A 24467-nucleotide genomic window follows, 5' to 3' on the forward strand; every position below is an offset into this window, starting at 1 on the left:
TTCCAATTCTTCTTTCCCCACTCATAAAACATGATATCAGCAGAATTATACTTCATGGTATGGATAAACATGAAGTCCTAAATAAAAAAATTCACAGAATGGATTTCTTTTTCATACAAAATATGGTTCCTTTGGTGAATTTTTTTTTTTTTAATTCTAGTGCCCAATTAATGACCTATGAGCATGGGGCCTGGCGGACCATCACCTGAGGAAACGAAAAAGCAGGACAATAAGCAGCGCAGCAAGCGGTTCGAAGCCTGGGGACGAGGAATGCCTGGGCAAGCACACAAGGCCTGGCCTTCCAGGGGCCCTGATTTGATAGGATGAAGCACAAGAATTCACAGTAGTGCCAGAGCCTCTGGGTCAGGAGTTGGGACAAGCAGCACTGGACTCTATGTTGAAAGGTGGTGCTTCAGAGGTCGTAGCAAAGGTGACGGAGCCTGAAGATCTGAGCCTGATGAGGCTTCTGGTCAAATCTGTTTTATCTTTTGGAAGTAAATAGCATAAGCAAAACAAAAATAAAAAGCTACATAAGTCTAAAATCAAATGAGCAAGCAGTCAAGGTTGTTTTATCATTATTTTATTATTAGCAGAAAGACTTCAATATGCAAGTGTATTTCTTCCAAGAAGTACCCCAATGTGATCTCAAGAGTCCATGTTAACTCCTTTTTTTGGAAACTTCCTTTTCTCAGTTGTTGTATTCTTGAAGGGCTTGGGCCATGAAGAGCTTGCCTAAGTTTTGGGCAGTGAACTCCTTGATGTTCTGGCAGTAAGTGTTAATCTGGCCTGTGCATTGGGAAAGTGAGAAAGAGGGTCACAATGTTCTATAAATTATAATGACCGAGAACACTAGTCAAGCAAGAAAATCAGAATACACAATCACCAGAACTTTATTTTGTTTTGTTCTGAATCAAGAGTTTATAACAATCAATTCATTTGTCCATGTCCTTATAATAAAGAATATAAGTTCTTTTGAAAACAGGCTATCTTCCCCTCTCAGTTCCACAGAGAATGAAGAAACATAACAGTTAAGTACATATGAGCTATCAACCAAAAGGTACTGACGATGTTGATCAGACGCATGCTGTATTAAGACAAGTGAGAAAATAGCACCGGCTCTCCTTAGCCAGGCACAAAGGAGATCCAGATACTGAATCACACAGACCTGCAAACTAAGTGGACCTACCTGACCCAGATGTGAACAAGTACAGTGGTTTTCAGACTGTGCTCTGCAAATGCTAACGGTTTCTTCCTCTTCTGACCCAAGACAGAGCAGAAGCAGAGAGCCCACGTGAAGGAAGGGATCCACCACCACTCTTTAAGTCTTAGAATTAATGATCTAATCTAATGCAACATTTGTGCAATGTGTTTTGAAAGTATAATAAATACAATTCTGCTTCAATTGGACCTTAAGGAAAACGTGTCTCAGTTTCCCAAATTTAATTTGTATGTATTCTAAAAAATTTTAAGAAATGTGGAATTCTCCCCACACTGAAAATTATCAATAGAAGAGAGAAATTGTGGAAGATCATCTTTTGAGTACAATTTTCACTCTAATAAATTTCTCACAGGCAACTAGCTGATTGAATGAAACAGTATTAACAACATTTATACAGAAATAAGGTTCTTGTGGCTACATAAGGGTACAATCACATCCTAGCACAGGACACAAGATGCCACCACCAAAAGGCAGTGTCATGGTAAGTATGCCCAGACAAAGTACATCCAGAATTACATTCATGTTGCTACAACAGAAGTCAAAGTAAGGGAAAACCTTTTCAATTCAAACACCCACAAAACAGACATGGGCTCAGTGCTGGACTGGAACACGAAAAGTAAGCAGCTCGAGCTAAGTGATCTTCTGCATTATGAGAAGGTAAACATTTTTTTCTTGGTTTCTATGAAAGATGACTCAAATAAAACCTTTCCACTTTAGAAAGTTTATAATGCCGTCTCAAAAAATGTTTAGATAAACAAGGAGTGAAGTGCAGAAAGAACCTTAGAAATAACAAAGACTGACGTATTCTTAAGTTTCAGAGAGTATATGTGCCAGATTCAAATTCATCATTCAGCCATTTTAAACACACTAGCTTTTATGATGTATTTCTCTGTTTATAGATATTTCCTTGTCTTGTGCTTCCTAAGGAGGAAAGAAAAGTAGCCATGTTTTGCAACAGCTGACAGTACCTGCAATGAGCAGAGAATCCATCCTGGCTGGCGGCTGGGGTGGCTTGAAGAGCTTGGACAGATCCTCCTCAGGCAGCGGGGGCTCCCCTCGACTCTGGCGCTGCATGTTCTCCTGCTGGCGACGCTGCTGATACTAAAATTCAGAGGAGAAACGATGTGGTTATTCGTCCCTACCAGAGGAGAAAAAGAGACCACTGTCAATTACAGAAATCAGCAAAATTCCACTGCTCTGAATTCAAACTTCAGTTTTCTAAATGGTAACCCATGGGAACTCCCGCTTCTAGGAAGCTAATGAATATGACAGTAGTTAAAGAAAATTCCTTTGCTGGAAACTCCAGTGTCACTCTGAGAGTCTATAATGATACAGAAAAGGCAAACTGGTTATGTGTAAAACCAGAGGCTTTAAAGTTCATAATCAGGGGCGCCTGGGTGGCTTAGTTGGTTGAGCGTCCGACTTTCGCTTAGGTCATGATCTCGCGGTTCGTGGGTTCGAGCCCCGCGTCGGGCTCTGTGCTGACTGCCAGCTCGGAGCCTGGAGCCTGTTTCAGTCTGTGACTCCCTCTCTCTCTGACCCTCCCCTGCTCACGCTGTCTCTCTGTCTCTCCTAGAAATAAATTAAAAAAAACATTAAAAAAAATTTTTAAAAAAAATAAAATAAAGTTCATAATCAGTGAGTGAAGGGGAGTGATTTTACCATTTATGACAATGGGGTAAATGACGGCATTACAAGTACCATTTATCTTAACTCTAATAAGTAAAGAAAACAACTACCACATTGGGAAGTTTTTTCAACTTTACCCCTACTGACCAAAACAACAATAATGCCGATGATGTTAATACTGTAACTATTATTATTATTACAGTAGTAAGCACTTCTACTAATCAGCTGTGCTTTTAGCCCTATAGCTAAGAATGAATATTGGCTTTGATAATGCTTCAGAAACCTTCCAACTGAAGATTTCTGTGATCTCTGAAGAGAAGGTGGGGAGATAGCTAAAGGTATGGATCAACTACAGACTCATAGAGCAAATTACAACCAAGAGATAACACTTGTGGGCTGCTTACAACAGCAGAGGGAAAATAACCCACACCCAGCCCTTAAAAGGCCAGGTAATGAGAAACCAAGGTGGGCGAGTAAAAAACTTTTAAGTCCTTGGATTCTTAAAGAAGGGGAGTGAGTGCCTTCCTCTGCAAAGATTTCTATGCTCATTACAGGGTTTGAGAGAAGTCAGGCAAATCTAAAAAGGGTTATGAATGGTGGTGGTACAATAAACATCACATGCAAAAATTAAAGACATATTTGAAGGGTAAAAAAATATCTGTGAGACTGGTTTCCAGAATCGATGGGCTCACAGTGTTGATACTCCAGGCTGCACCCTTCACCCACAGGAAGCAGCAGCAGGACAGAACCAGGCTGGGTCTTTGCCACGGTCATCGCCCCCGCTACCCTTTAGAAGTGTGTCACCGTCACCATCTTTACCACCCATCATCTTTTCCTTTAAGAGGTATATACTTTAGATAGAGTTATATGTGTTTCTAAAATCTCAGTAGAAACAAAGTGTCTACATTTCACTATATATGAACATTGATATTTTAAAAATTTTAGTGTAATTTTCTTAGAACCACTTGGTTGTAGGTGTGCTGAGAATTGTACAGTTCTCACCTTGTTTAAAGTGCATTTTAATGAACACACAGTACTCACATACAAACATTTTCAAGGATGAACATTCTGGCATCAACTTATGTATGCATCAAGTGCTGTAAGTATCCTTCGGAAGAATACAGTCCAAAAAACAATATTCCAGGAACTGTAAGAATCATGTGGCCTTCAAACAACACTAATAAAGAGAAGGTTAAATGGCCACAGCAGTGTATATGGCATGTGAGAATATTCAGGTAGTTCTAGGGTTTTTATCTGTATTATACTATCTATTTCACAGCAGTGGGTCTATTATTTCCTATCAAAATTGCTTGCTCTTAATCACAATTGCTCAGTTTTTCAAATGAACTGAAGATTGCTAACTATGCTGCAATGAGCCACTACCAAACCAATTATAGTTAGTAAAGAAATGAGCTGTGACACTCCAGAATCTCTTCTGCCTCTGATTTCCTCAATAAATGTATCTCTTATTTGCATAACACGGCCATCACAATCTGAGTTTAATACACCAGCATTCTTTAAGACAGGTGTTTTTAAGTACAACTTAGAAATAATATGTGAGGAACATACTATGCAAAGAATAACCTTTTTAAATATGATATAGTTACTAGCTAATAGTCAATGCGTTATTAAATATAATGTCAATCGTTTTGAATGTAACTCTTGAAGCACCATACTTAGAAATGAATTCCATGTCCACTGAATTTTTCCATAACACCAACCTGATGCTTCTGCTGCTGCTGTTTACTTGTGTTCCTCATGTATGTGTTATATTTAACTATATCTTGGCTCATTTCATCCACTCTGTCCATCAGCAACTGTAGATTCTTCCCCAAATGATTGCTGAAATATAAAGTAAATATACTGACGTGTCATACTTTAAAGTTACAGCTCTGCCACTGCTCTAAACACTTCTGAGATATTAAACTGAGCTGCCATTTGCTAAAAGAACGAGAGCACACATATACATAAAAACAAGGGTCCAGGAAAGAATGTGAATCAGCTTGTTATTAAACTTTCCATATTGAACTCACAACTGTAACCACCAGAGCATCTGAAATAGCTCAGTTTCTTACTGTCAGAGCACACATATCTCAGAGGAGCTGTTAAACATACCTAGCAGCATATCTATAATGTTTATTTTCTGAACAACCAAGTTTAACTGAAGCTCAGCAATCCCGCACCTTTTATCCTTAGTACCACCTCCTTCCCAACAGTGTTCCAGAGCATTTAAATCAGGAGGTGTGAAAAGGAAGAGCCATGCAAACACACTAAGACTTCTGGCACATGATTTCTCTATCCAGCAGGTTCTAAAAGAACAATAGCATTTATTATGCAAAGCTACATGAAGAAAGAAAGAGGGCTCCTTTCCTCTTGCCCTTCCTAAAATGTGTAGTATGGTCAGGCATACTTCTTTTCCTTTCCAGAAATTTCTATTGCAGCTAATTTACCAAAATCATCTTAGAAAATGATGCTCATGGTTTGTAAAATGACCATCATATTCACTGCCTTCTGCCTGTAACTATCTACCATGGTAAAGCCTGTTACTACATGTATGTACTCTAAAGATAACTAAAGAGTATTCACTCGTTCACATCAAACAAGTATTTACTAAGCATCTATTATATTCCAACTTTGGCATTAGCGAATAGAGACCATGATGAATGAGACGTTCATGGTCTCTATCTTCACTGAGCTTAGAAATAACTGGGTATGGGGAAGAGGGGAAGGAAGGTAGAAGACATTTTGGATAGTATGGTTGCACTGTTCTTTTAAGGAGAGGACAGGCTGAAAGCAAATGGTCAGAAGGGTCAGCCAAACAAAAAAGTCTTCCTGGGAGAAGACAGCATCAGTGCTGAATGCCTGCGATGCACAAGAACGAGGCTGAAAAAAGAGGAGGTCTCCACCATGGCTGGGGCACAGAGGTCAGATAAGCCCAAAGAGGAAGCCATCAGCTCACCACAAAACACTAACAACAGTTAAAGTGAATGAAACCCCTCAACTCCAATCAAATGGTGCCCTTGAGTTGTTCATGTTTGTGATATATTTTGCCTTAAATCTTAAAATGACCCCTCTGGCTGCTATGCAGAGAACAGACTAGAGGGTAGAAACCAGGAGATTTTAGTTAAGAGTTGATTGTGGTATGTTGACAAAGATGCAAAGAAACTGGAACCCCCATACACTGGGTGGGAATATAAAGTGGTACAGCTGCTAATGGAAACAGTTTGGTGGTTCCCAAACAGTTTAAAGTTACCAGATGACCCAGCAATTCCACTCGTAGGTGTATTTATTCAAGGAACTAAAAACATGCTCACACAAAAGACTGCACATATGTTAACAGTTGTATTATTCACAAAAGCCAAAAAGTGGGAAAAACCCAAATGTCTATCAAAATATGAATGGATAAGTTGTGGTATGTCCATACAATGGAATACTAGTGAGCCATAAAATGAATGAAGTCCAGATACATGCATACAACTTAAAAACATTATACTATGTAAAAGAACCCAGATACAAAAAGTCTCTCACTGTATGGTTCCATTTACATGAAATGTCCAGAATAAAGAAATCCATAGAGCCAAAAAATAATGAGTGGCTGCCAGGACATGGGGAAAGGAGGGGTGAAGTGACTGCTTAGTGAATATTATTTGGGGTGATGAAAATGATTTGGAATTAGTAGTAAATGGTTGCACAGCATGGTGAATATACCAAAAGCCACTGAATTGTAGTCTTTTTACCAAGTTTTGGCTCTTTCTTAAATGAAAGAACACAGAAGTGTGTGTGTGTGTGTGTGTGTGTGTGTGTGTGTGTGTGTGTGTGTGTGTAAATAAATTTACCTTCTAATTCCAGGTCTGGCACTACCTACATAACCTTAGCCCAGTGACTTGACCTAATGGACACTCTTTTCAAACGCTCAAATGTTTCACTTTTTTGCAAAAGTGCTTTTATCAAATTAAATTTTATTTCATATTTGTCTTATTCCATTTAATTTTGTGAATCATTTTTTTAACTTAAAAATATTTCTTATTCTTTGAAAATGAGGTAAGTATTTGCTTCTGTTTTCTTCTAATTACTTAACAACTTGATTTTAACTCCTCTCTAATTGTCTTGACACCAATGGTCAAGGTGAGTAATTTTTTTCCCCAAGTAGTTAGTCTAGATCCACTGATAATACAGTCACACTGTGTTCCAAATACAATCAAGCTTAAAATTTAACAATACTTGTCATCTAAATGCACACTTTCAACACACACTATTGAGTACATATGTATTTTCCCAGTCAATATCAGATACTATGGACTGAACTATAAAAGACACTGTTGCACTCCACCCATCCTAGTGAGAAGACAGGAATGTAACTAGATAAACACAACACAGTGATGTAACAGAAGCATAGAAGATAGTCTGGTAGGAACAGATGAGACTTTCAGATAATGTGACAGTTGAATTCTGAGTTTTTGAAGAGGAGCTGGAGACAAGGAAGGGACGAAGGGACACTGCAGGCAGGATGTTCGGACACTCTGGCATGAAAAGCATGATGCCTTAGAAGAATTGTACCGAGGGCAACATTGGTAAAAGAGAGCAGTGAAACTAAGAGGTAGACCAGGGTTACAGCACAGAGTCTTGGAAGCAAGATTCTATTCTAAGGCCAATGGGGAACCAGCCAGAAAGTTAAGCAAAGGAGTAATATGATAGTACAATTTGCATTTAGCAAGATTGCTACAATAAAAGAGGAATAGGTTAAAAGCAGGAAGTTAGGAGACTGCAAAAGTAATCAGGAATAGAAATAATGAGGCCTTGGCCTAAGGCAGCAAAAGACGCAGAAATAAGATGATATCACCCCAGGAATGTACACAGGGAAGACAGACCCTGAGGAAAACTGATATTTAGGGATGAGCAAAGAGGGCTCACTGTGGAGAATGAGAAGTAACCTAGAACAGTATACTTTCAGAGACTCCAAATAAAGTATTTCAGGAAGAAGGAGTCATCAACATACTAAATGCTTAAGCGTCTACAATCTCCAGTAACATAGTAATGAAGTCCTCTATGACTTCAGTTAGAGCTCTGACAATGGAGAACAGACGGAACACTAAGTTTGATTATACAAATAAGTGAGTATGAAGCAAAAGGTGGGAAAAGGATAATAATGACGTGAGATCAAAAAGCATTCTTTTTATAATTTTCTTAAGATGAGGGAGACTTAAACAAGTTTAAACGTCTTTAGGAGATGTATGTTCAAATACTTAGGGGTTAAAAGTCATGCCAGCAATTCTTTCAAATGAGTCAGGAAAAAAAAAAAAAAACCATGCACTTATGTACATAGATAAAAAGACAGCAGGTTTAAACGTGGCAGGATATACCACTGGTAAATCCAGGCAAAAAGTTTATGTGTGTTCATCAGATTTAACTCTTTCCATTTTTCTGAGGACTTGAACACTGTCAATTTTTTAATGGGAAAAACAAGTCAATAAATATAATAGAAAAGAACCAGTGCATACAGCAAGTGAAGATACCCGAGGAAAGAAAGTGTAGGAGAAATGACCCGGATCCCAAGAAGGCAGGAGGGACAGGATGGGACAGCCTTCAGGAAGAGGGCACTGACCCTTCCATTTCCACCAACGAAAGAACGAACGCCCAAAGTGCTAGACTAAATACAAGAAATGCTACAATTAATTATGCAATTAGTTGTTTCTACAAGTCATTTATAAGCTAAGTGCAAAAGAAATTCAGAGAAGAGAAGATCACCACAAACCCTATTAACTGGGTGATGGGGGGAAGGATAATGACACTGGAGAAAACCATAAGGGAGACTTACTACCAAATGCAGAGACAGATCTATTATTTGTTCCCACACCTTAAATCCTGAAGAATGGCTACACTGATTCTAGCAATTCTACTGGAATAGACTTGCCCTCTCTACCCCAGAAGGTCTTTAATATAAAGTACTAATGTTATGTAATGTTAAGTATACTAATTAGCAAAGAACACAAGCATAGATCTGTGGCCTCTAAACATTTCATATAATTTATATTACTATAATGTTCTTCAGAAATAAATACTCAAAAATCTGCAAAACAGGTCTTGAAGGGCAAAAGGAATTAAAATAATATCTAACTATTTCACAGACAACATTCACAGGAAATCAGGTCCATTACCAAGAGCAACTTTACAAGGATCTTTTCAGTAGTACCAATTCAACAAGACTACTGAACCAAGGAGGTACTGTTAGGAATTTCAATAATATAGCCTTTTCTTTTATTGTCAAGGAAACAAAGAACTGAAAAACAGCTCACTTAAACAGATGTGAAACAAGACATGCAGTGATAAGTCTACTCTGGCTGTAGTATCAATTTATCCTTATCCTTAATGTATAATGGCCACCTTTAGTTTACTTTTCTAAAGAGTAAACAACACAATTATTTTTTCATGTGTGAAAAACTAAAAGCTTGTGTAACACATTTTTAAAAATTAATGAAGGATGTTACAAAGCAGCCATTACCAGAACTTTCATTCAATAAAATTAAAAATTAGAATCTTTTTAAATGAAAGGAAATGCAGTATGTTTTATTCATAGCCTAGAACAAATTTATCAGGTAAACCAAAGTGGCATCCACATATGGGTTGTAAAAAGCAAGACCAAGCAAAATGTTTGAGGAGCTGATTTCTGATGTGGTTTCTTAGAAAAGTTTCATGGTGACTGGCCTGATTCTCAGCATGCTATTGACGTTAAAAATTAAACTTTGAGATGCACAAAGGTTACAGTTCAGTCTGTTAAAATAGCCTTATCAGTTTGGGTGAATATAAGAGTCCATTAGTATAGGTACTGCTTCAGGGTTGCTTCATTTTTTTCCCGTCTAACAGGAACACAAATTTACGTTTTAAATAATTTCACATGAAAAGAAAAGTGCCTCTATTTTTATTTCACATAAAATACAGAAGATAAAACTATAATACAATATTTGTCTAGAACTTAGTTGCTATGGCAAACTGGGAGCATTTTCTTGGCTATTATAAATGCTGTTTTGGACAAACAGGCACTACAGACCAGCTCACTGGTAATGTTAAAGCACAAAAGGGCTATATTTGTTTTGTATGCTCAATAAGCTTGAGAAAGGGTGAAGGCATAAATTACATAAGCAAAAGCTTTCACATAATAAATTTAAAATTATTGTGTAACTACATATATACTTAATATATCAAATTGTAACCTTGCATGCTAAAGAATGTTCTTGGCACAATGCTTTAAATACAGGTGTGCTGAATGTGTTTGTAAAAGTAATAAAGAAAAGTATGACCTTCTAAAAGAGACAAATTTAAGGACTATTATGGATATATGTTTGCAGTCCACAGTACACTCTTTAGCTCCAAATTAGCCTTGCAAGCTGGCTGCATCACTTAACACTCCGTTTACCACGCAGTTTCCATCTCCTTCCTCCGTACAGACTTTCTAGTGGCCTCTATGATGGATTCATGCAATACAGAGTGGCTCTTCAGTCCTATCCATTCCAGAGCATGGAGAAGAACACTGGGCTTTCTGGTTCTCCCAGGTTTATCCCACACATCTTATCACAAAGAAGTACAAAGCCTGTATGCTCTTCTGTGCAAGCTTCTACTTGGGATTATAGAAGTATGATAAATAACTGAGACTCGGTTCCACACTGTGTGCTTAAGAAAAAAACACACCTTGTGGTCATTCAACAAATACATATTGATTGACTACCTAGTTGGCCTATTTAATTTCTACAGGTCTGCTGCTAGCACTCTCCCACCACAAAACAATCACCAACAAATGCCCTTTAAGGACATTTAAGAGGAGCTATACAGATGATTCTGCTTATACTTCTGTTAAGAGTGATAAATGATAGGAAAAGAAACATTAATTCCATAAAGGAAATAATCCGTTTGGAACACCTCAGTCAATGCTTTACCAACACAATGAATATCTAGCAATTAGATAGCTAAAGCAGTCACAATGGAGGAGAAGATGTCACCACTGTCTAAGACAGCCAGGGTCAGGTTCAGAAAATTCTAACTTTAGCTGAAAATTCACACTGGAAATTCACTACTAATAGTCTATATCTGAACAGGAGCAAGTGCCACCAGTAAAACAAATAAGCATTTTTGTTTTTCTTCTGAGCATTATTAAATATCCAGACATAATACCATAAGCCTCCTAAGGACAGTGTATAATAAATAAAGCTAAGCCCCAAAAGAAACAAACAGACAAACAAACTCCTCTCCCATGGGCATTTACCATATCAAAGCAAAAATGATACAGCAAAGGCATCAGAGTGTTCGTATAATAGAAAGTATAGTATTCAAACACTTTCATTTTATCAGTTTGGCCTTTTTCCTGGGATCTTAGCAGGGCTGGATAAATACTACATGTTGTTCTGTCTTAAGAACCTCAAAGTGTGCTTGGGTAATTCTTTCTTGACTCATGGATTAAATTCTGAGTGAAAGAATCTTTTGCAGAAAGTGATAAAAAGGGACTTTTCATTAGACAGGGCCACTTACCTGCTAGCAAGACTGAGCAATTCATGTTTATCTGCTACAGCTGACTTCTTCTCAAGCTCCCACATTAGGACGTTGATCAGATGTGAATTTTTAATTACAATCGGCACTTCTTCAAACATGTGCTCAAAGGTGATATTTCCCTTTTTCAATCTGTGAAGCATGTTAAAAATACTTTAGTCTGGTGGTCAGAAGTAAGTGTTAAATTGACTCTCTCATACATTTTCTCTAATTACAGGCCCTCTCCAGGATCTCGGTTTCATTACCACTCTTAAAAAGGGACAGAAACGAGTTTTACAGAGTCCAGCATAAGTCAAATGATTTGAATAACACTGAAAATGATCCAAGTTTGAGCTTTAAAACCCAGAAAACAAGTTTCTGGCAAAATGAACTATTCTTTCTCTGTAATCAGGTATCTTCAAAATTTCATTGATACTAAAATGTAAATGCCATGGGAAGTTAAGTTATATAATCTGTATCTAAAACATTTAAAATATCTAGTAAAGGGAAATACTCTAGTTGTTGGAAAGTTCATTTTAAAAGTCTACTGAACAAAATTAACAACTAGCAGACCCCATATACAATGGTTCAGAACACAGCAAAAATGCCATTTCTCACAATTTAGTTATAACCACCACCTCCACTCCCAAGAATTATTCATGAGTTAGCTTTTTAACATTTTTTGCCTTAATTTCTTTAGAAGCTATTAGGAAACTAGCAAAAAACTGCCTGTCCTAAATGAAGTCAAAACTACTCACTTTAATAAGAAATCAAAATTCCCATAATTAACAGGAAATAAAAGAATTCTGAATTTTTAAAAATTTTAATGTAAATATTCCAATGCCATTATGTAAGATCATAAAACAGCTTTACCAATTAATTCTGTTCATACCATCGACCATAGAATTTCCAAAATCCCACATTCCTTACTGACACCTTAAACTGTATCTTTCCCACCCCCACCCCCACAAAACAGGAGTTCAGAAAGTAAGACCTACATCTCACAGTCCTCCTGACACAGAGCTCCCGCTCTGACAGCCACCGGTCACTCGTCCAACTTCCCTTTATTTAATCATTTATTTTCTCAAATCCAGTAGCTAATTAATTCCCACTCCAACTGAATTCACCCATAGTGAGAACAACAGACGAGACATTCATAAAGAACGGTTTAAACATGGAAAGGGAGAGATCAAGTGGCACTCGGCCATGCAAAAGACGTCTACCGTCCACATGGCAGAAGCATTACCACACCACCACCACCATGGATTCAATACATGTGGCAAACTAAAACCTTAAAAGAAAAACAGCCAATGCTTTACCATACGCCTCACAGGCTCCCAAACACTTACGCTTCAGGAGAAAAATCCTTCTCTTTACAAACTTCCATCAGTTTAGGAGTCAGTCGGTATGCTTTCAGCGAGAGAGACCCTTGGGCAGTTTTTATGGGATCTCAAATAAGGAAAAGAGAAAGAAATTTACTAGAAATTTTGTTACCACCAGTGCCTGAATGACACTGGTTCCAGGCACACTGTCACTTATCCTACAATCTTTGTAAAGTGAAGGCCAAAACAAATGATCAGAACACAATTTGAAGCAGATTCAAACCAGTGCAGCAGATAGTTAAGTGAAAATGTAGGAACCCCACCGTCCTACTTGTAATTGGTAGAGGAACTGCCTCCCTAAAGTAAAAATAAAGGATTCAAAATGCAGCTATTCTCTTATCTATTCCTCAGCCTGAACCAGTAATCTTGATGAAAATTAAACAGCTTCTATGTTCTACACACCTTATATCCATCCTGTATGACAAGAAAAATATTAATGATATTAAATATGAAAATATGCTGCATGCACTTGTGCATTTTGGTCAACTAATTTAAATAACCCTGCAAACAAAATGTATCCATCCTAAGAATCACTGCCCAAATTTAGTAAAACAGACTCTAAAAACAAAACGACTAAAACGTACTATCACAAAAGTATCTTTTTAGTTTCAGAGAAACTAATTTTGTCAAAAACTAGCTGCTTAAACACTCCCTGAGTAAGGGAGCTTAGCACTTGCTGCATGATAACGGCTCCGGCATGCTAATATTCGCCTAAAACCTGTGTTAACATTCATGTTGTCTGAAACTTAACACAGTGAAACTTTTAGCAATAGGTGATAAAATGAAAACCAAAATAGATTGAAACAAGTGGAAAATTCATCAAGGTCTGATGATGCAATGTTTCCAGCCAATATAAGTACACTTTAACAACTTGTTCTTTACTGTAATCCAATTGTTAACATACTGAAACAATTTTGGGGCAGCTCATAAGATTGATCGTATTCATTAGTATTTTTTCTGACAGATACTCAGGACGTTACATTTACTTCTCAGCTGGAAACTATATGCAAGTCTGCCAGATATGGCAAACTGTGAGTGTTTGGGGAGGGGGAAGGCTATAAAGCTGTTAAATTGCCTACAGTTCTGATACAGCACAGAACATCTGGTCTGGAGAGCTTGAGGAAACACCATTAAATAGGCCGAAAAGAAAAAAATCTTTGTGCTAAGAAACAGTCCAGGTTTTGTACGCTGCTGTCAGAGGTATAAAAAAAAAAAAACTTGGCACGCTGTGTTATGATTGGTCAGTCACGTACAGAGCCAGACACTCCAGCAATTGGGGTTTGTTAGACATCTGGTCTAGTTCCACCAGCCCCTTCAAATGAGGGAGGGGAGATGGAGGAATAAAAATGAAGCAGCTACTCCAGCATTCCAAAATGTACACATCAGGGCTCTGATAGCAAGAAAAATAAACAGAAAGAAGGAAACCCTGTCTAGACTTAGCTGCTGCTGAGGCTGCTGCAGAAACAGGGTTGGTATTTACTTGAGAAGGCCTGCCAGGCTGCTCTTAGAGGCAAAAAGACAGAAAGCAAAAATAGTAGTAATAACATTAAGGGAAGAAAAGAATAATAAAGGAAACTCCCACTAACCGTAAATGAGAACGACAGATTCTTCAATGGCATGCTGGTAACTGAACTGCGAATCCAGGAGTGCACGGGTGACGAACGAGCCATAGTACGTGGACTGGTACCAGCCCACGTGGAGATGATCGATGTTGACGTGGCGAAGGCTGCGCATCATTTCCATCTGATATTGCACTAGATGATGGGGTGTGGGTAAAAGAAAATCTATTTAATGATGCCACAAATGTTAAAAACAAGCCTTTTTGGAAATGAGTTTTTACACAACAATCTATCAGCTACAGGGAACAGGTTTCCAGATTTAAAATTAATTCAGTTCACATATAAAGAAAATGAATTTAAGCTTTCAAATGATTTCAAATCACCAATTTCTTTCTTCATTGATGAAATAACATGTTGTAGAAAAGTTACCAAAAACACAATAATGCCTCATTCTAAAACTGAAATTATTTATTAAATGTGGTTTCCACTCTCTTCTCAAAACTCTTAAAAATAGTCAATGTTTAAGAAAAAATATGTGTAATTGCTAAACTCGTTGGTTTTAAGAAATTTGAATTAATAAGTGAGAATAGTTATCAGTGTCTTCTTCAACACAGATTTTAGAACTGAGAAGTTAAAATCATCAAGAAAATGAAAGGGAAACAATTAACTACCACATTATTTAAATATGAACAGAATACAAGCTGTAGCTGATTTAAAATAGAAGAATTCATTTTTGCCTTCATTTGGTGCCCCCTGCTGCATATGCTAAATTTTAAAAAGAACTCTTTTCTTGTGTGCTCTTTTGTGTTAACTAACAGATATTAATTTTTCATTAGTTATATGTTAATCACCATGTACAGAATGAAAAGGTTGACTTTTACTCCCTTCACGTTAATGAGTATAATGTGTATTATCAACTTAAAGCAGTATTACTAGAAAAATAGGTGCAAACTGAGAATGTAATAAATAAAAGATTAAAATCTTTAAAATCAATATAGCCCAATAATGAGTAGCAAATATGTAATACAGGAGAGAATTTTATAGTCAACCTACTATCCAAGCTATTTCTATTATTATAATGAATGCACAACTACGTGGAATGAATATATTTGCTTAACTCTGAATCTACTCACTTCATTTGTAAAACTCTTAATCAGGTTTTAGCAAAAGTAAAGTTATATGTTTGTCATTTCCTTGGTTACAGCACTATGGTTCTATAAAGCAAAAAGGATTCAGGATCATAAAGTATAAAAGAACCTTTCTCAGATGGGCACAATCTTACTTTTCAACATTACAAATCTGCTGAATTCCAAGGGAAGTTCTATTTCTCCTGATAAAATATGCCAGTCAACTTTTTAATTATTCAAGAATTATGTTTCTTAGTTTTTCTTTTTATATACAATATGATGGCCTCAAGAAGCAGTATAAAATTAGTATGACGATCTTGTGTCAATTATCATTAATCTTAAATTTTTGTTTCTCTGGCACAGGACAGACCTCCTTCCCAGCTAGTTTAACAGATTCATATCAACCACATAAATATGGTATAGAATCACTGCTATGGTCTCCTTGTGCTTTAAAATTCCCTCTTTTTAATTAAAATAAAATCACCAACTTGGCAAATGAAATTTAATCAAAGTTAACTTATGAAAAGTTCTAATATCACAAATAAAATAGGAGCCAGACCAAATTTACTATTCATTTAAAAAGGACAAGGAGGGGGAGCCTGGGTGGCTCAGTAGGTTAAGCGTCTGACTTCGGCTTAGGTCATGACAGACTCGTGTTCTGTCTCTGTCTCTGTCTCTCAAAAATAAATAAAACAAACATGAAAAAAAAATTTAAAAGCGGGGGGCGGGGGAGGAGGAGAAGATGGGGAGAGATTACCAAGCAACTGACATTACAAACATGACTGTATAGGATGATTTCTTTAAATCAGTACTTCCAAAATATGTGTCCATGTACAATTTAGCTATAACATAAGCAGAAATTAGATTCAATTGCAACAGTAGAAAAAAAGAAAAGACCTGGAATATTGAGATCTAGGTTCTCAAACCAATGCTTAGATTTTTCCCATGGGGGATCCTGCTGTCCAGGTAATGGCTGCTTTCTGATGCTTAGCTTTCCCATCTCCAGAAAGATCTAAGAGCCCATCACAGTGAAAATGTTGTGACTCCACACTGTTCACTGGCTATGCTAATTATAAGTTATAATTTTCTATAGACTAAAGCATAGCCTCCAGCAAACATTAATACTTAAAAATGAATTACTCTGAAAAACAGTCAGTAATCTTACTAAGTCTCTCCCCAAATAGACTGAACACAAAAGCTTTTATAATAGCATTTTCAGGATGCAGGAGATTTAAAAAAAATAAAATAAAAACAAAAAAATTTTTTAAAAACCCTCTATGAACTGTAGCAAACCTCTAAATTCCTTCTTCATCCAGAATCTTACCTACTTGAAGCCCCTTGGACAAAAATGAAAATGAAGTGTTACGCTTAGCTAGGAAGAGACTGAGGAATACGAGGCGTGTAGCCCTCTGGAGTTAACACTGCTCGAATGTATTTAATTCTGAGAACCAAGAAGTGAAGAGACCTTCTATGCTGGTAGAACTTGGGGCAAGGGACGCGGGGGGTTGGCGATTAGGAGACTACTTCCATTTTTCCATTCTATGGCTTGGAAAATCATGACACACAAGGTTTTACAAAGCTCTAATAAAAACTTTTTTTTAAAGTATTCATTTATTTTGATGAATATGGAGAAGAGCAATATGGAGAAGATGGAGAAAGAGCACGCACACACTGAAGGGACAGAGAAAGGGAGAAATAATCACAGGGAGGCTTCACACTATCAGTGCGGAGCCCGATGTGGGACTCAAATTCACAAACCCTGAGATCATTACCTAGGCCAAAATGGAGAGCTGTATTCTTAACCGACTGAGCCATCCTGGCGCCCCTAATAAAAACTTATTTTTAAAGTCATAAGCATTTTCGTATGACCTAAAGATGGCAAATAAATATTAAATTTTAAGGGGTACAAACAAGACAGGTTAAGTTGATAAAATTGCTTTTGAAAATATACAAGGCACTAGAATTTCACTATTACAGAAGAAATCTATTCTGGGCCTATTCCGTGTAAAATTTCTGGATATTCCCTATTTTGGTTTGGACTCACTACCCCAACTTTAAAAATTAAAAACGCAACTTAAAGAATGGCCTCCTGGACGTTAGAAAGAAAGGATCGAAAAGGGCTGCAAGGGATCTTTGAAAAGATGGGCATGAGGTGCAGCAGGAGCTTCCATATAAAGTTAGGTACATTGAGGCCCAGTCCTCACCAGGACTACTTCACATGGGCCTCCGGCACATGGTTCAAAGAGGTACATTTAATTCAACAGAAAGAATTTTTATGTGATATTTTTTCTATTATATTCAAGCTGAGGAACAAGAAAAAACTCACAGCCAGCCAAGCGAATTGCTTTCTTTGCAGACTTTTAGGACTGTGTCCTCTGTCTAACGTTGACACAGATGTGTGACTCTTATCTACCTTGACCCACAAAGTGTTTCCTTTCCTCTTCCTCCAACCCACATTTTCAAAAAGTACAAAACCAAACCCTACAGAAGTATCCTGGTAAACTTAAGCAGGGATAAGGAATCCGAGCAGACCGTCCTTTAAATGGTCTCAAAACCATGCTCCTGGCAGCTACTACCACTCAACTATCTGAGCTGCCTCACCAGCTCACACCTTTCACCCCTCTGGTCTATGGAAGACACAAGGAAAAAATCATGAAATGGTGACATGCCAGTAAATTTTACACAGGAAATAAGGAACGGTCATGGCAGATTCTAATCTCCCAGGTGAATGTCGTCATTACTTTTGTGGCTCAGTTAGTTTCTCTAGGGAGTTATACTGGGGTGGGTGCTTAAGACACACACAAGAGACCCAATTTAGCCACAAGAACAAAGGTAACAGGGAAGGGGAGGAAGCTCATGCTTTCTGGAAGTGGCTATGATGATGCCTTATCCTAGCCCACAAGCTCTGGGTGAGTGGGAGATAGAACTATGTTGTCTTATGCCCAGCTGGACTCACTTTACTGGGCTGGCGTTTTAACAGGACAGCACAAAAGATGTGCCCAGGCAGAGATAAAGTTCACTCTTATTTAAGGAGTGCTTCACACTTCAGAACAAAAAGGATCACAACAACAACAACAACAACACAAAAAGAAAACTGAGAAGGAAAAGGGGAAAAAAAAAAAAAAGAAGGCTCTTCAATACCACAAACTCCTTACTGCTGAGTTAATGCAGGTCAATGAAATAAGAAACAAGCATTTAAAGGCATCTTTGTAGAATTGGTCCAGGGTTAGGCACGCTTTCACTTTTGTTCTAAAATTCTCATATTTAACAGAAAGAAACCCAAGCAGCAATTTCAACCAATGATATTTACTTCTGAGTTAATAACCACATATTCCTAGGGTAGTTCCCAAAGATGAATAGCAAGAGGAAAGCTATTTTGGAGGGGGGACTATTTTTAAATGATGGTAATATCCAACAGAAGGGCTGAGAACTGTAGAGTGAGAAGTTTAGGAAAGAACTTTTTAAGCATTCTTAGCTTAAAGAGCAAACACTCAAAGGATTGAGATACAGGGCACAGCAAATGGATTTCAAAAATAAACTGATAGTTACTACTACACCAACTCCTATTACTAATACAAAAGCTATACTTAACAGGCAGTTGAGGTGGTGCTACAAAATTTGGAAGGATTATAAAAATGAGCCGAAGTTTTATAAATTTCTTCAACCTTTACAATTGTCTTAATTGGTTAAGCCTCTCCCAAGCAAAGGAGAGCCTGGTTTACAACACTGAATAACTGTTCAAAGTTTGGCACCAGGATATTCATATTCACTTTTTCCAGATATCCTCTTTGCAAAACAGTCAATTTTAAATTGCCTACAGCTAAAACTGTCTTAACTGAGGCAGTCTGCCCAATAACGATTCCTTTCAAAAATCCACCACATTTGTTAGGCTTTCTCTTGTTTTTATCTCCAAATATGAAAACACTGAAAATAATATGTTGTTTTATATTTAAATGCTATATCTGGAGTTACATTGGCAAACAACAAACAAGCTTGAGATATGAGTTCTCTTGAAGATCACTGAGAAGGACAATGAATGGATTAAAAGCTTATTTCAGTAGAATAAGTAGCCAGCATTCTTTCTCCTTCAATTCCTCACCCTTGTCTTTAAAATCATCTTTTTTATTTTATTATCTGAAGTGAACCCCACTAAAAGATCATTTCTCAGTGAAAAACAAGCAGTTGGCTGGGATGAGCTGAAAGCAGAAAGTTAAAGCTATAGCATAGTTTCAAACTCGAGATAATGCCTGTCAGGTTAAGGAAAAAAAGTGTTTTATAGATGTCTTATTAGTTAACTTTGAAAAGACAAAATAACCTAATTTAAATTTCAGAAATTTGAGACAACTTAATGGACATACTGTCTCATTTAGTGACTCAGTACTATATCAAAAGATCCAAATTATTTTAAAATATACGATAAAATTATATTTAAAATATCCACATATATATAGCCTGGGGGAAGGGCAGACCTAAACACCAGGAGAGAAACTACCACTCAATGAGCATTTATTATGTCAGAGTTCCCGTCCACAAATGTTATCTGACCATATTCCTCACAGACACTGTAACGAGCTCATCACCATTACTGAAACTGTCTTAGACAAACTGTTTGACACAGCTTGTAAAGTGGCAGGACTCAATCTGACTTCAGACTCAGTGACTCCAAAGTCCAGGCAACCACCCACTTACAGAATTTCATCTCTTTTTATTCATAAAGTGTTAATTATTTCTGAGCCAACAAAGCATAACACACAAACAGAACAGAAATACTCAATGTCTAGGTTTCAAGAAAATACAGCTCAGGCATGTTTGTTTGTTGACCACTAAATCAATCAATAATTTAGCAATACCAGTAAGATTTTAAGTGATAAAACTACCTTCAAAGGTTTTTAAATGTCAAAGTCCATAGTTATCACAAATATGTAATCAAACTTCTAAAACACTGCATTCTATTTTACTATTTGAAACTTATGCCAATATTACTTTGTAACTAAGAACTGGCTTAGATCAAAGATGACTTGCACAAACACATCAAGTAAGAAACAGAGACAAGATGCAGTAGATGCTCTTTGCAGCAAAGAAACCTACTAAGCTCAGTGAAGAGACAAATGGCTTTAAAGTAAGCAAGCAAGCAAACCCCACACTGTACAGCAGAGCTCAACGATTACGACAAACATGACAGGGAAGTGGAATACATCAAAACCTCCTATCTGAGCATGAGGGCTAACCTAAGGAGGACTTTTAAGAAAATTATAGGGGTGCCTGGGTGGCTCAGTCGGTTAAGCCTCCGACTTCAGCTCAGGTCATGATCTCGTGGTTCGTGGGTTCGAGCCCCACATCAGGCTCTGTGCTGACAGCTAGCTCAGAGCCTGGAGCCTGCTTCAGAGTCTGTGTCTCCCTCTCTCTCTCTGACCCTCCCCTGCTCATGTTTCTGTTTCTCTCTCTCTCTCTCTCTCTCTCAGAAATAAACAAAACATTAAAAAAAGAAAAAAAGAAAATAATTATAAGCCTCCTTCCCAGCAGCACCAGTGAGCACCCACAGGCTATGAACTGTAAAGATTTTCTCTCATTATTTAATGAGACAAACTATTCTGTGCTTTCCTCTTCATATCAGACTCTGCCAAGCTGCACATACGTTGCAGGAAGTGTTCAAAGCTAGTAGCAGATGTAATTTAAGCAAACAGAATGTGCATTTGAAAAAAAGACTTAAATAAGAGTCGACTTTGGCTGGAGAGAACTATGGGGTACACGTGTCTTAAAACTTCCATATTGTTTTCACCCAAGTCTGTATCATATATTAATTCTTTCTTCACTTAATACATCTGTTATTAAGGCCACCCCTGTGAATGCTTCAGGATTTTGGTAACAGTTCATTTTTCACATTAAGTGCCTGATATATATTGTACTCTACTTAAAAACTAATCAGTTTTATTTTTAAAAGAAATAATAAAAATACTGCCTTTCTTAATAATCTTACAGAAATGTTTTTTTCATAGTTCATTTGCCTTGGGTGGTTTAATTTCTTCTTTAGAGTACTTATGAATTCTGACCAATAATTCCTTCTAATGCCAACCTGAAGATAAGGGAAGCAGTGGGCGGTGGGGGGCACAACTCTTTTAAAACTAGTAAGAGATTTAAAAATTAGAGGAAATCAGGTTTTTCTGAGGTTTTAATATGTCTCAAAAAGTCTTTTATGAAATCAATTGGACTCTTTACAGAAAATAACGTGTACATCCTGTAACAATTTCATATTGTTACCTTCCTAACCAGGTCATGAAACATACACAAGAGATCCTATTTCTTTGAGGTTATAAGAATTTAAAACATTACATACACACACACACACACACACACACACACACACACACGGGTCATAAAAATACATGTAGGTAAGTAGATGATAGAGAGTAACTAAAAAGTTCATTATATGTCATCTAAGATCTATTTATACAAAGTAAATACACCTGGACAGGACCAAAGGCTATAGACCTTCTCATTCATCACCATGAAGAATCCTCTCTTGAAGAACTGCCTATTGACCAATGCTACCTCTTCTACAATTAAGAGCATGATATGTTAGAAAATCAAAAGAGATTTAGAAATCATGTATTTCATTGTAGGTTACAGGTTTTTCGTGAGGACAGGGAACAGCTCTGTCATATTTACAGCAATATATCAGGCATTACATTAATGCTAGCCCAAAGTCAAGTCCTTAAACTATTCAGGAAAAAAAAAATGGAATATTTCAAAAACACGCTTTTTGTTAATGTACTAGAAAGGTCACAATTATTAGGAAATTATACACACAGACATATATATAATTATATATCAATCTTACTATGTATCACAAAGGACAGGAAGTAGCCTGCTATAAAACACAAAAATAAGCAGTAAATCAGGACTATGCAAAGTATAAATCAGAATATAGAAAGAAGAAATTGCAGGTGAGGCAGAGACCTGAACAAAATAAAGCAAGCCATGGAAATTTTTATTAAAATACACAAATTTGGCTCTGAGCATTCTGGCAATCAAAGCAATAAGGCAAACACGGTCATTTATATTATTCAAAGGAAGAAAAACATCAGATCTCATAGTAGGTTAAGACTTTCCCTAGTACTTAACCCTAATATAAAGTGTTCATGTAAGGTTTCAAAGCAAAAGTACTATGCAACTTTTTGAGAAACAGGAGACATTTCCATAATAGAATAATCACACCTGCTTTACCTTTCTGATAAATCTACATTTTTAATGTAAAACAAGGAAAGAATGGTCTCATGAAAATTTTTATAACACAAAAAATAGTCTGTACAAGCTATGAACAAAAAAAAAAAGGAAAAAGTTTTGCCAAAATGAATTAATAGTTTCATCCCCTATCAATTCAAACTCCAGTTGTTCAAAAAATAGAATGAGATGCATTAGCAGTAAGCAGTAAATATTCAAAATAGAGAACAAATGATCGCTTTGGGCAGGTATTATTTGCAGTGTACAAACAAAACTGTTCGTTCTGAAACATTTACTGAGCACCACCTGTGCTAGGAGCCTCATAAAGTTATAGTGACACAGTCTTCTAAAAAGTAGCCTCTTCAATTTGGCTGCCCAACAAGCTGGTGGTAGTTAATGCATTTATCTCTCCTGAGCTTTAATTTCCCCAGCTAGAAAATGCCATATGATAATGGCAATTTAAAATTTTTACCTCCCACCAACTTTGCTCTGGCTTACTGAGCATTTTCAGGGTAAAGTCCCATAGGTACTACACAATACAAAGGTACAAACTGGCTTTATCCATCCCACCCTCAAACCCTACTACTTGTGGGTTTTCTATCTCAGTATGGAGCACTCTGAGTCATCTTCCACACTCAACTCACAGTCATCTACCTTCTGAACTGGTCTCAAATTTATTTTCTCCAAGGCATTCAGAATGCTTCTAAAAAATTTCTAATTGGCATGGGAAAATGCTCATGAGATGCTACTAAAAAAAGGAGATATATAAAACTATAAACCATATAAATGCCAATATGTAAACAACCTGGGTTGCTCCCTCCTTGTAAGGAGAAAGACTAGAAAGAAATACGATAAAATGGTAATGGCAATGGCTCTCCAGGGAGTGATTATTGGGTATGCATTTTGTTTTCTTACCTATTCTTGGCCTTGTTTTCCACGATTTTTGGCAAAAGATTTGTGCAATAGATATGTAATATTAAAGGAGTATGTACACTCATATCAACAGAATTTTCTATTGCTACTAACTTGCCTACATTTACCATGCTCACCAAATAACCTAGATACCAGCACTCCTAAACTGTGGGAGCAGGGAACAGAACAGGGTACCAGACTATTCAGAATCTGAAGTAGCCAATCTGGTCTGAATACCATCTGCTATAGACTGAATTATGACCCACCCCCAAATTCTTATGTTAAAGCCTTAAACCCCAATGCGATGGTGTTTAAAGATGGGGCCTTTGGAAAGTAATTAGATTCAGTTGAGGCCATGAAGGTGGGGCCTCTACACAGAGATGAATGCCCTTTAGACACCACATAAGAAGAGAGACACAGAGCCTGCTTCTATGTGCTCAAGTGCACTCTCGCTCTTTCTCTCTCTCCATCCACAGGCAGTACTGAGTATTCTAAGTCATGTAAAGACAGAGTTGAAAGTGACAACCCTGCTGGCACCTTAACCTTGGATTTCTAGTCTGCAAAACTGTGAGAAATAAATGCCTGTTGTTTAAACCACCCAGTTTACTGTGTTTTGTTATGGCAGTTCTAGCCAAGATACCATCTTTATCACACATTAGTTATATAATCTAAAACAAGATTATTTTAGCCCAGGTCTCCTCTGTTATAAAATGAGGGGAAAACCAGTATCTACTTCAGAAAGTAGTTAAAAGAGGATTAAATGAAATCATTTACAGCAAGAGCTCTGTGTACTAAATAATCAAGAAAAACTCAATAGGTCTTCACCATCACCTGTTACCCAGAAATGCAAATTAGAATCCAGAAGTCACGTATAGCACTTATCTCGGTCAAAGTCAGTTTCTGG

At 37.1% G+C, this 24467-nt stretch overlaps 1 protein-coding gene across 1 annotated transcript in view; it reads right to left on the reverse strand.

Annotated features, from left to right (window-relative positions):
- Positions 1–564: 564 nt before the first annotated feature.
- EIF3H (eukaryotic translation initiation factor 3 subunit H) overlaps positions 565–24467 on the reverse strand; it is a 97288-nt gene continuing 73385 nt past the window's right edge. The window contains exons 3-8 of the mRNA XM_077778929.1: positions 14331–14498; positions 12712–12811; positions 11366–11515; positions 4570–4690; positions 2188–2320; positions 565–786 (exon numbers count right to left, since the gene is read on the reverse strand). Coding sequence (XP_077635055.1) covers positions 689–786; positions 2188–2320; positions 4570–4690; positions 11366–11515; positions 12712–12811; positions 14331–14498 — 770 coding nt within the window. The 3' untranslated portion in view covers positions 565–688. The remainder of the gene's footprint in view (positions 787–2187; positions 2321–4569; positions 4691–11365; positions 11516–12711; positions 12812–14330; positions 14499–24467) is intronic.

The sequence above is a fragment of the Crocuta crocuta genome, unplaced genomic scaffold (assembly GCF_008692635.1).
Source record: "Crocuta crocuta isolate KB4526 unplaced genomic scaffold, BGI_CrCroc_1.0 scaffold448, whole genome shotgun sequence".
Classification (NCBI taxonomy): Eukaryota; Metazoa; Chordata; class Mammalia; order Carnivora; family Hyaenidae; genus Crocuta; species Crocuta crocuta.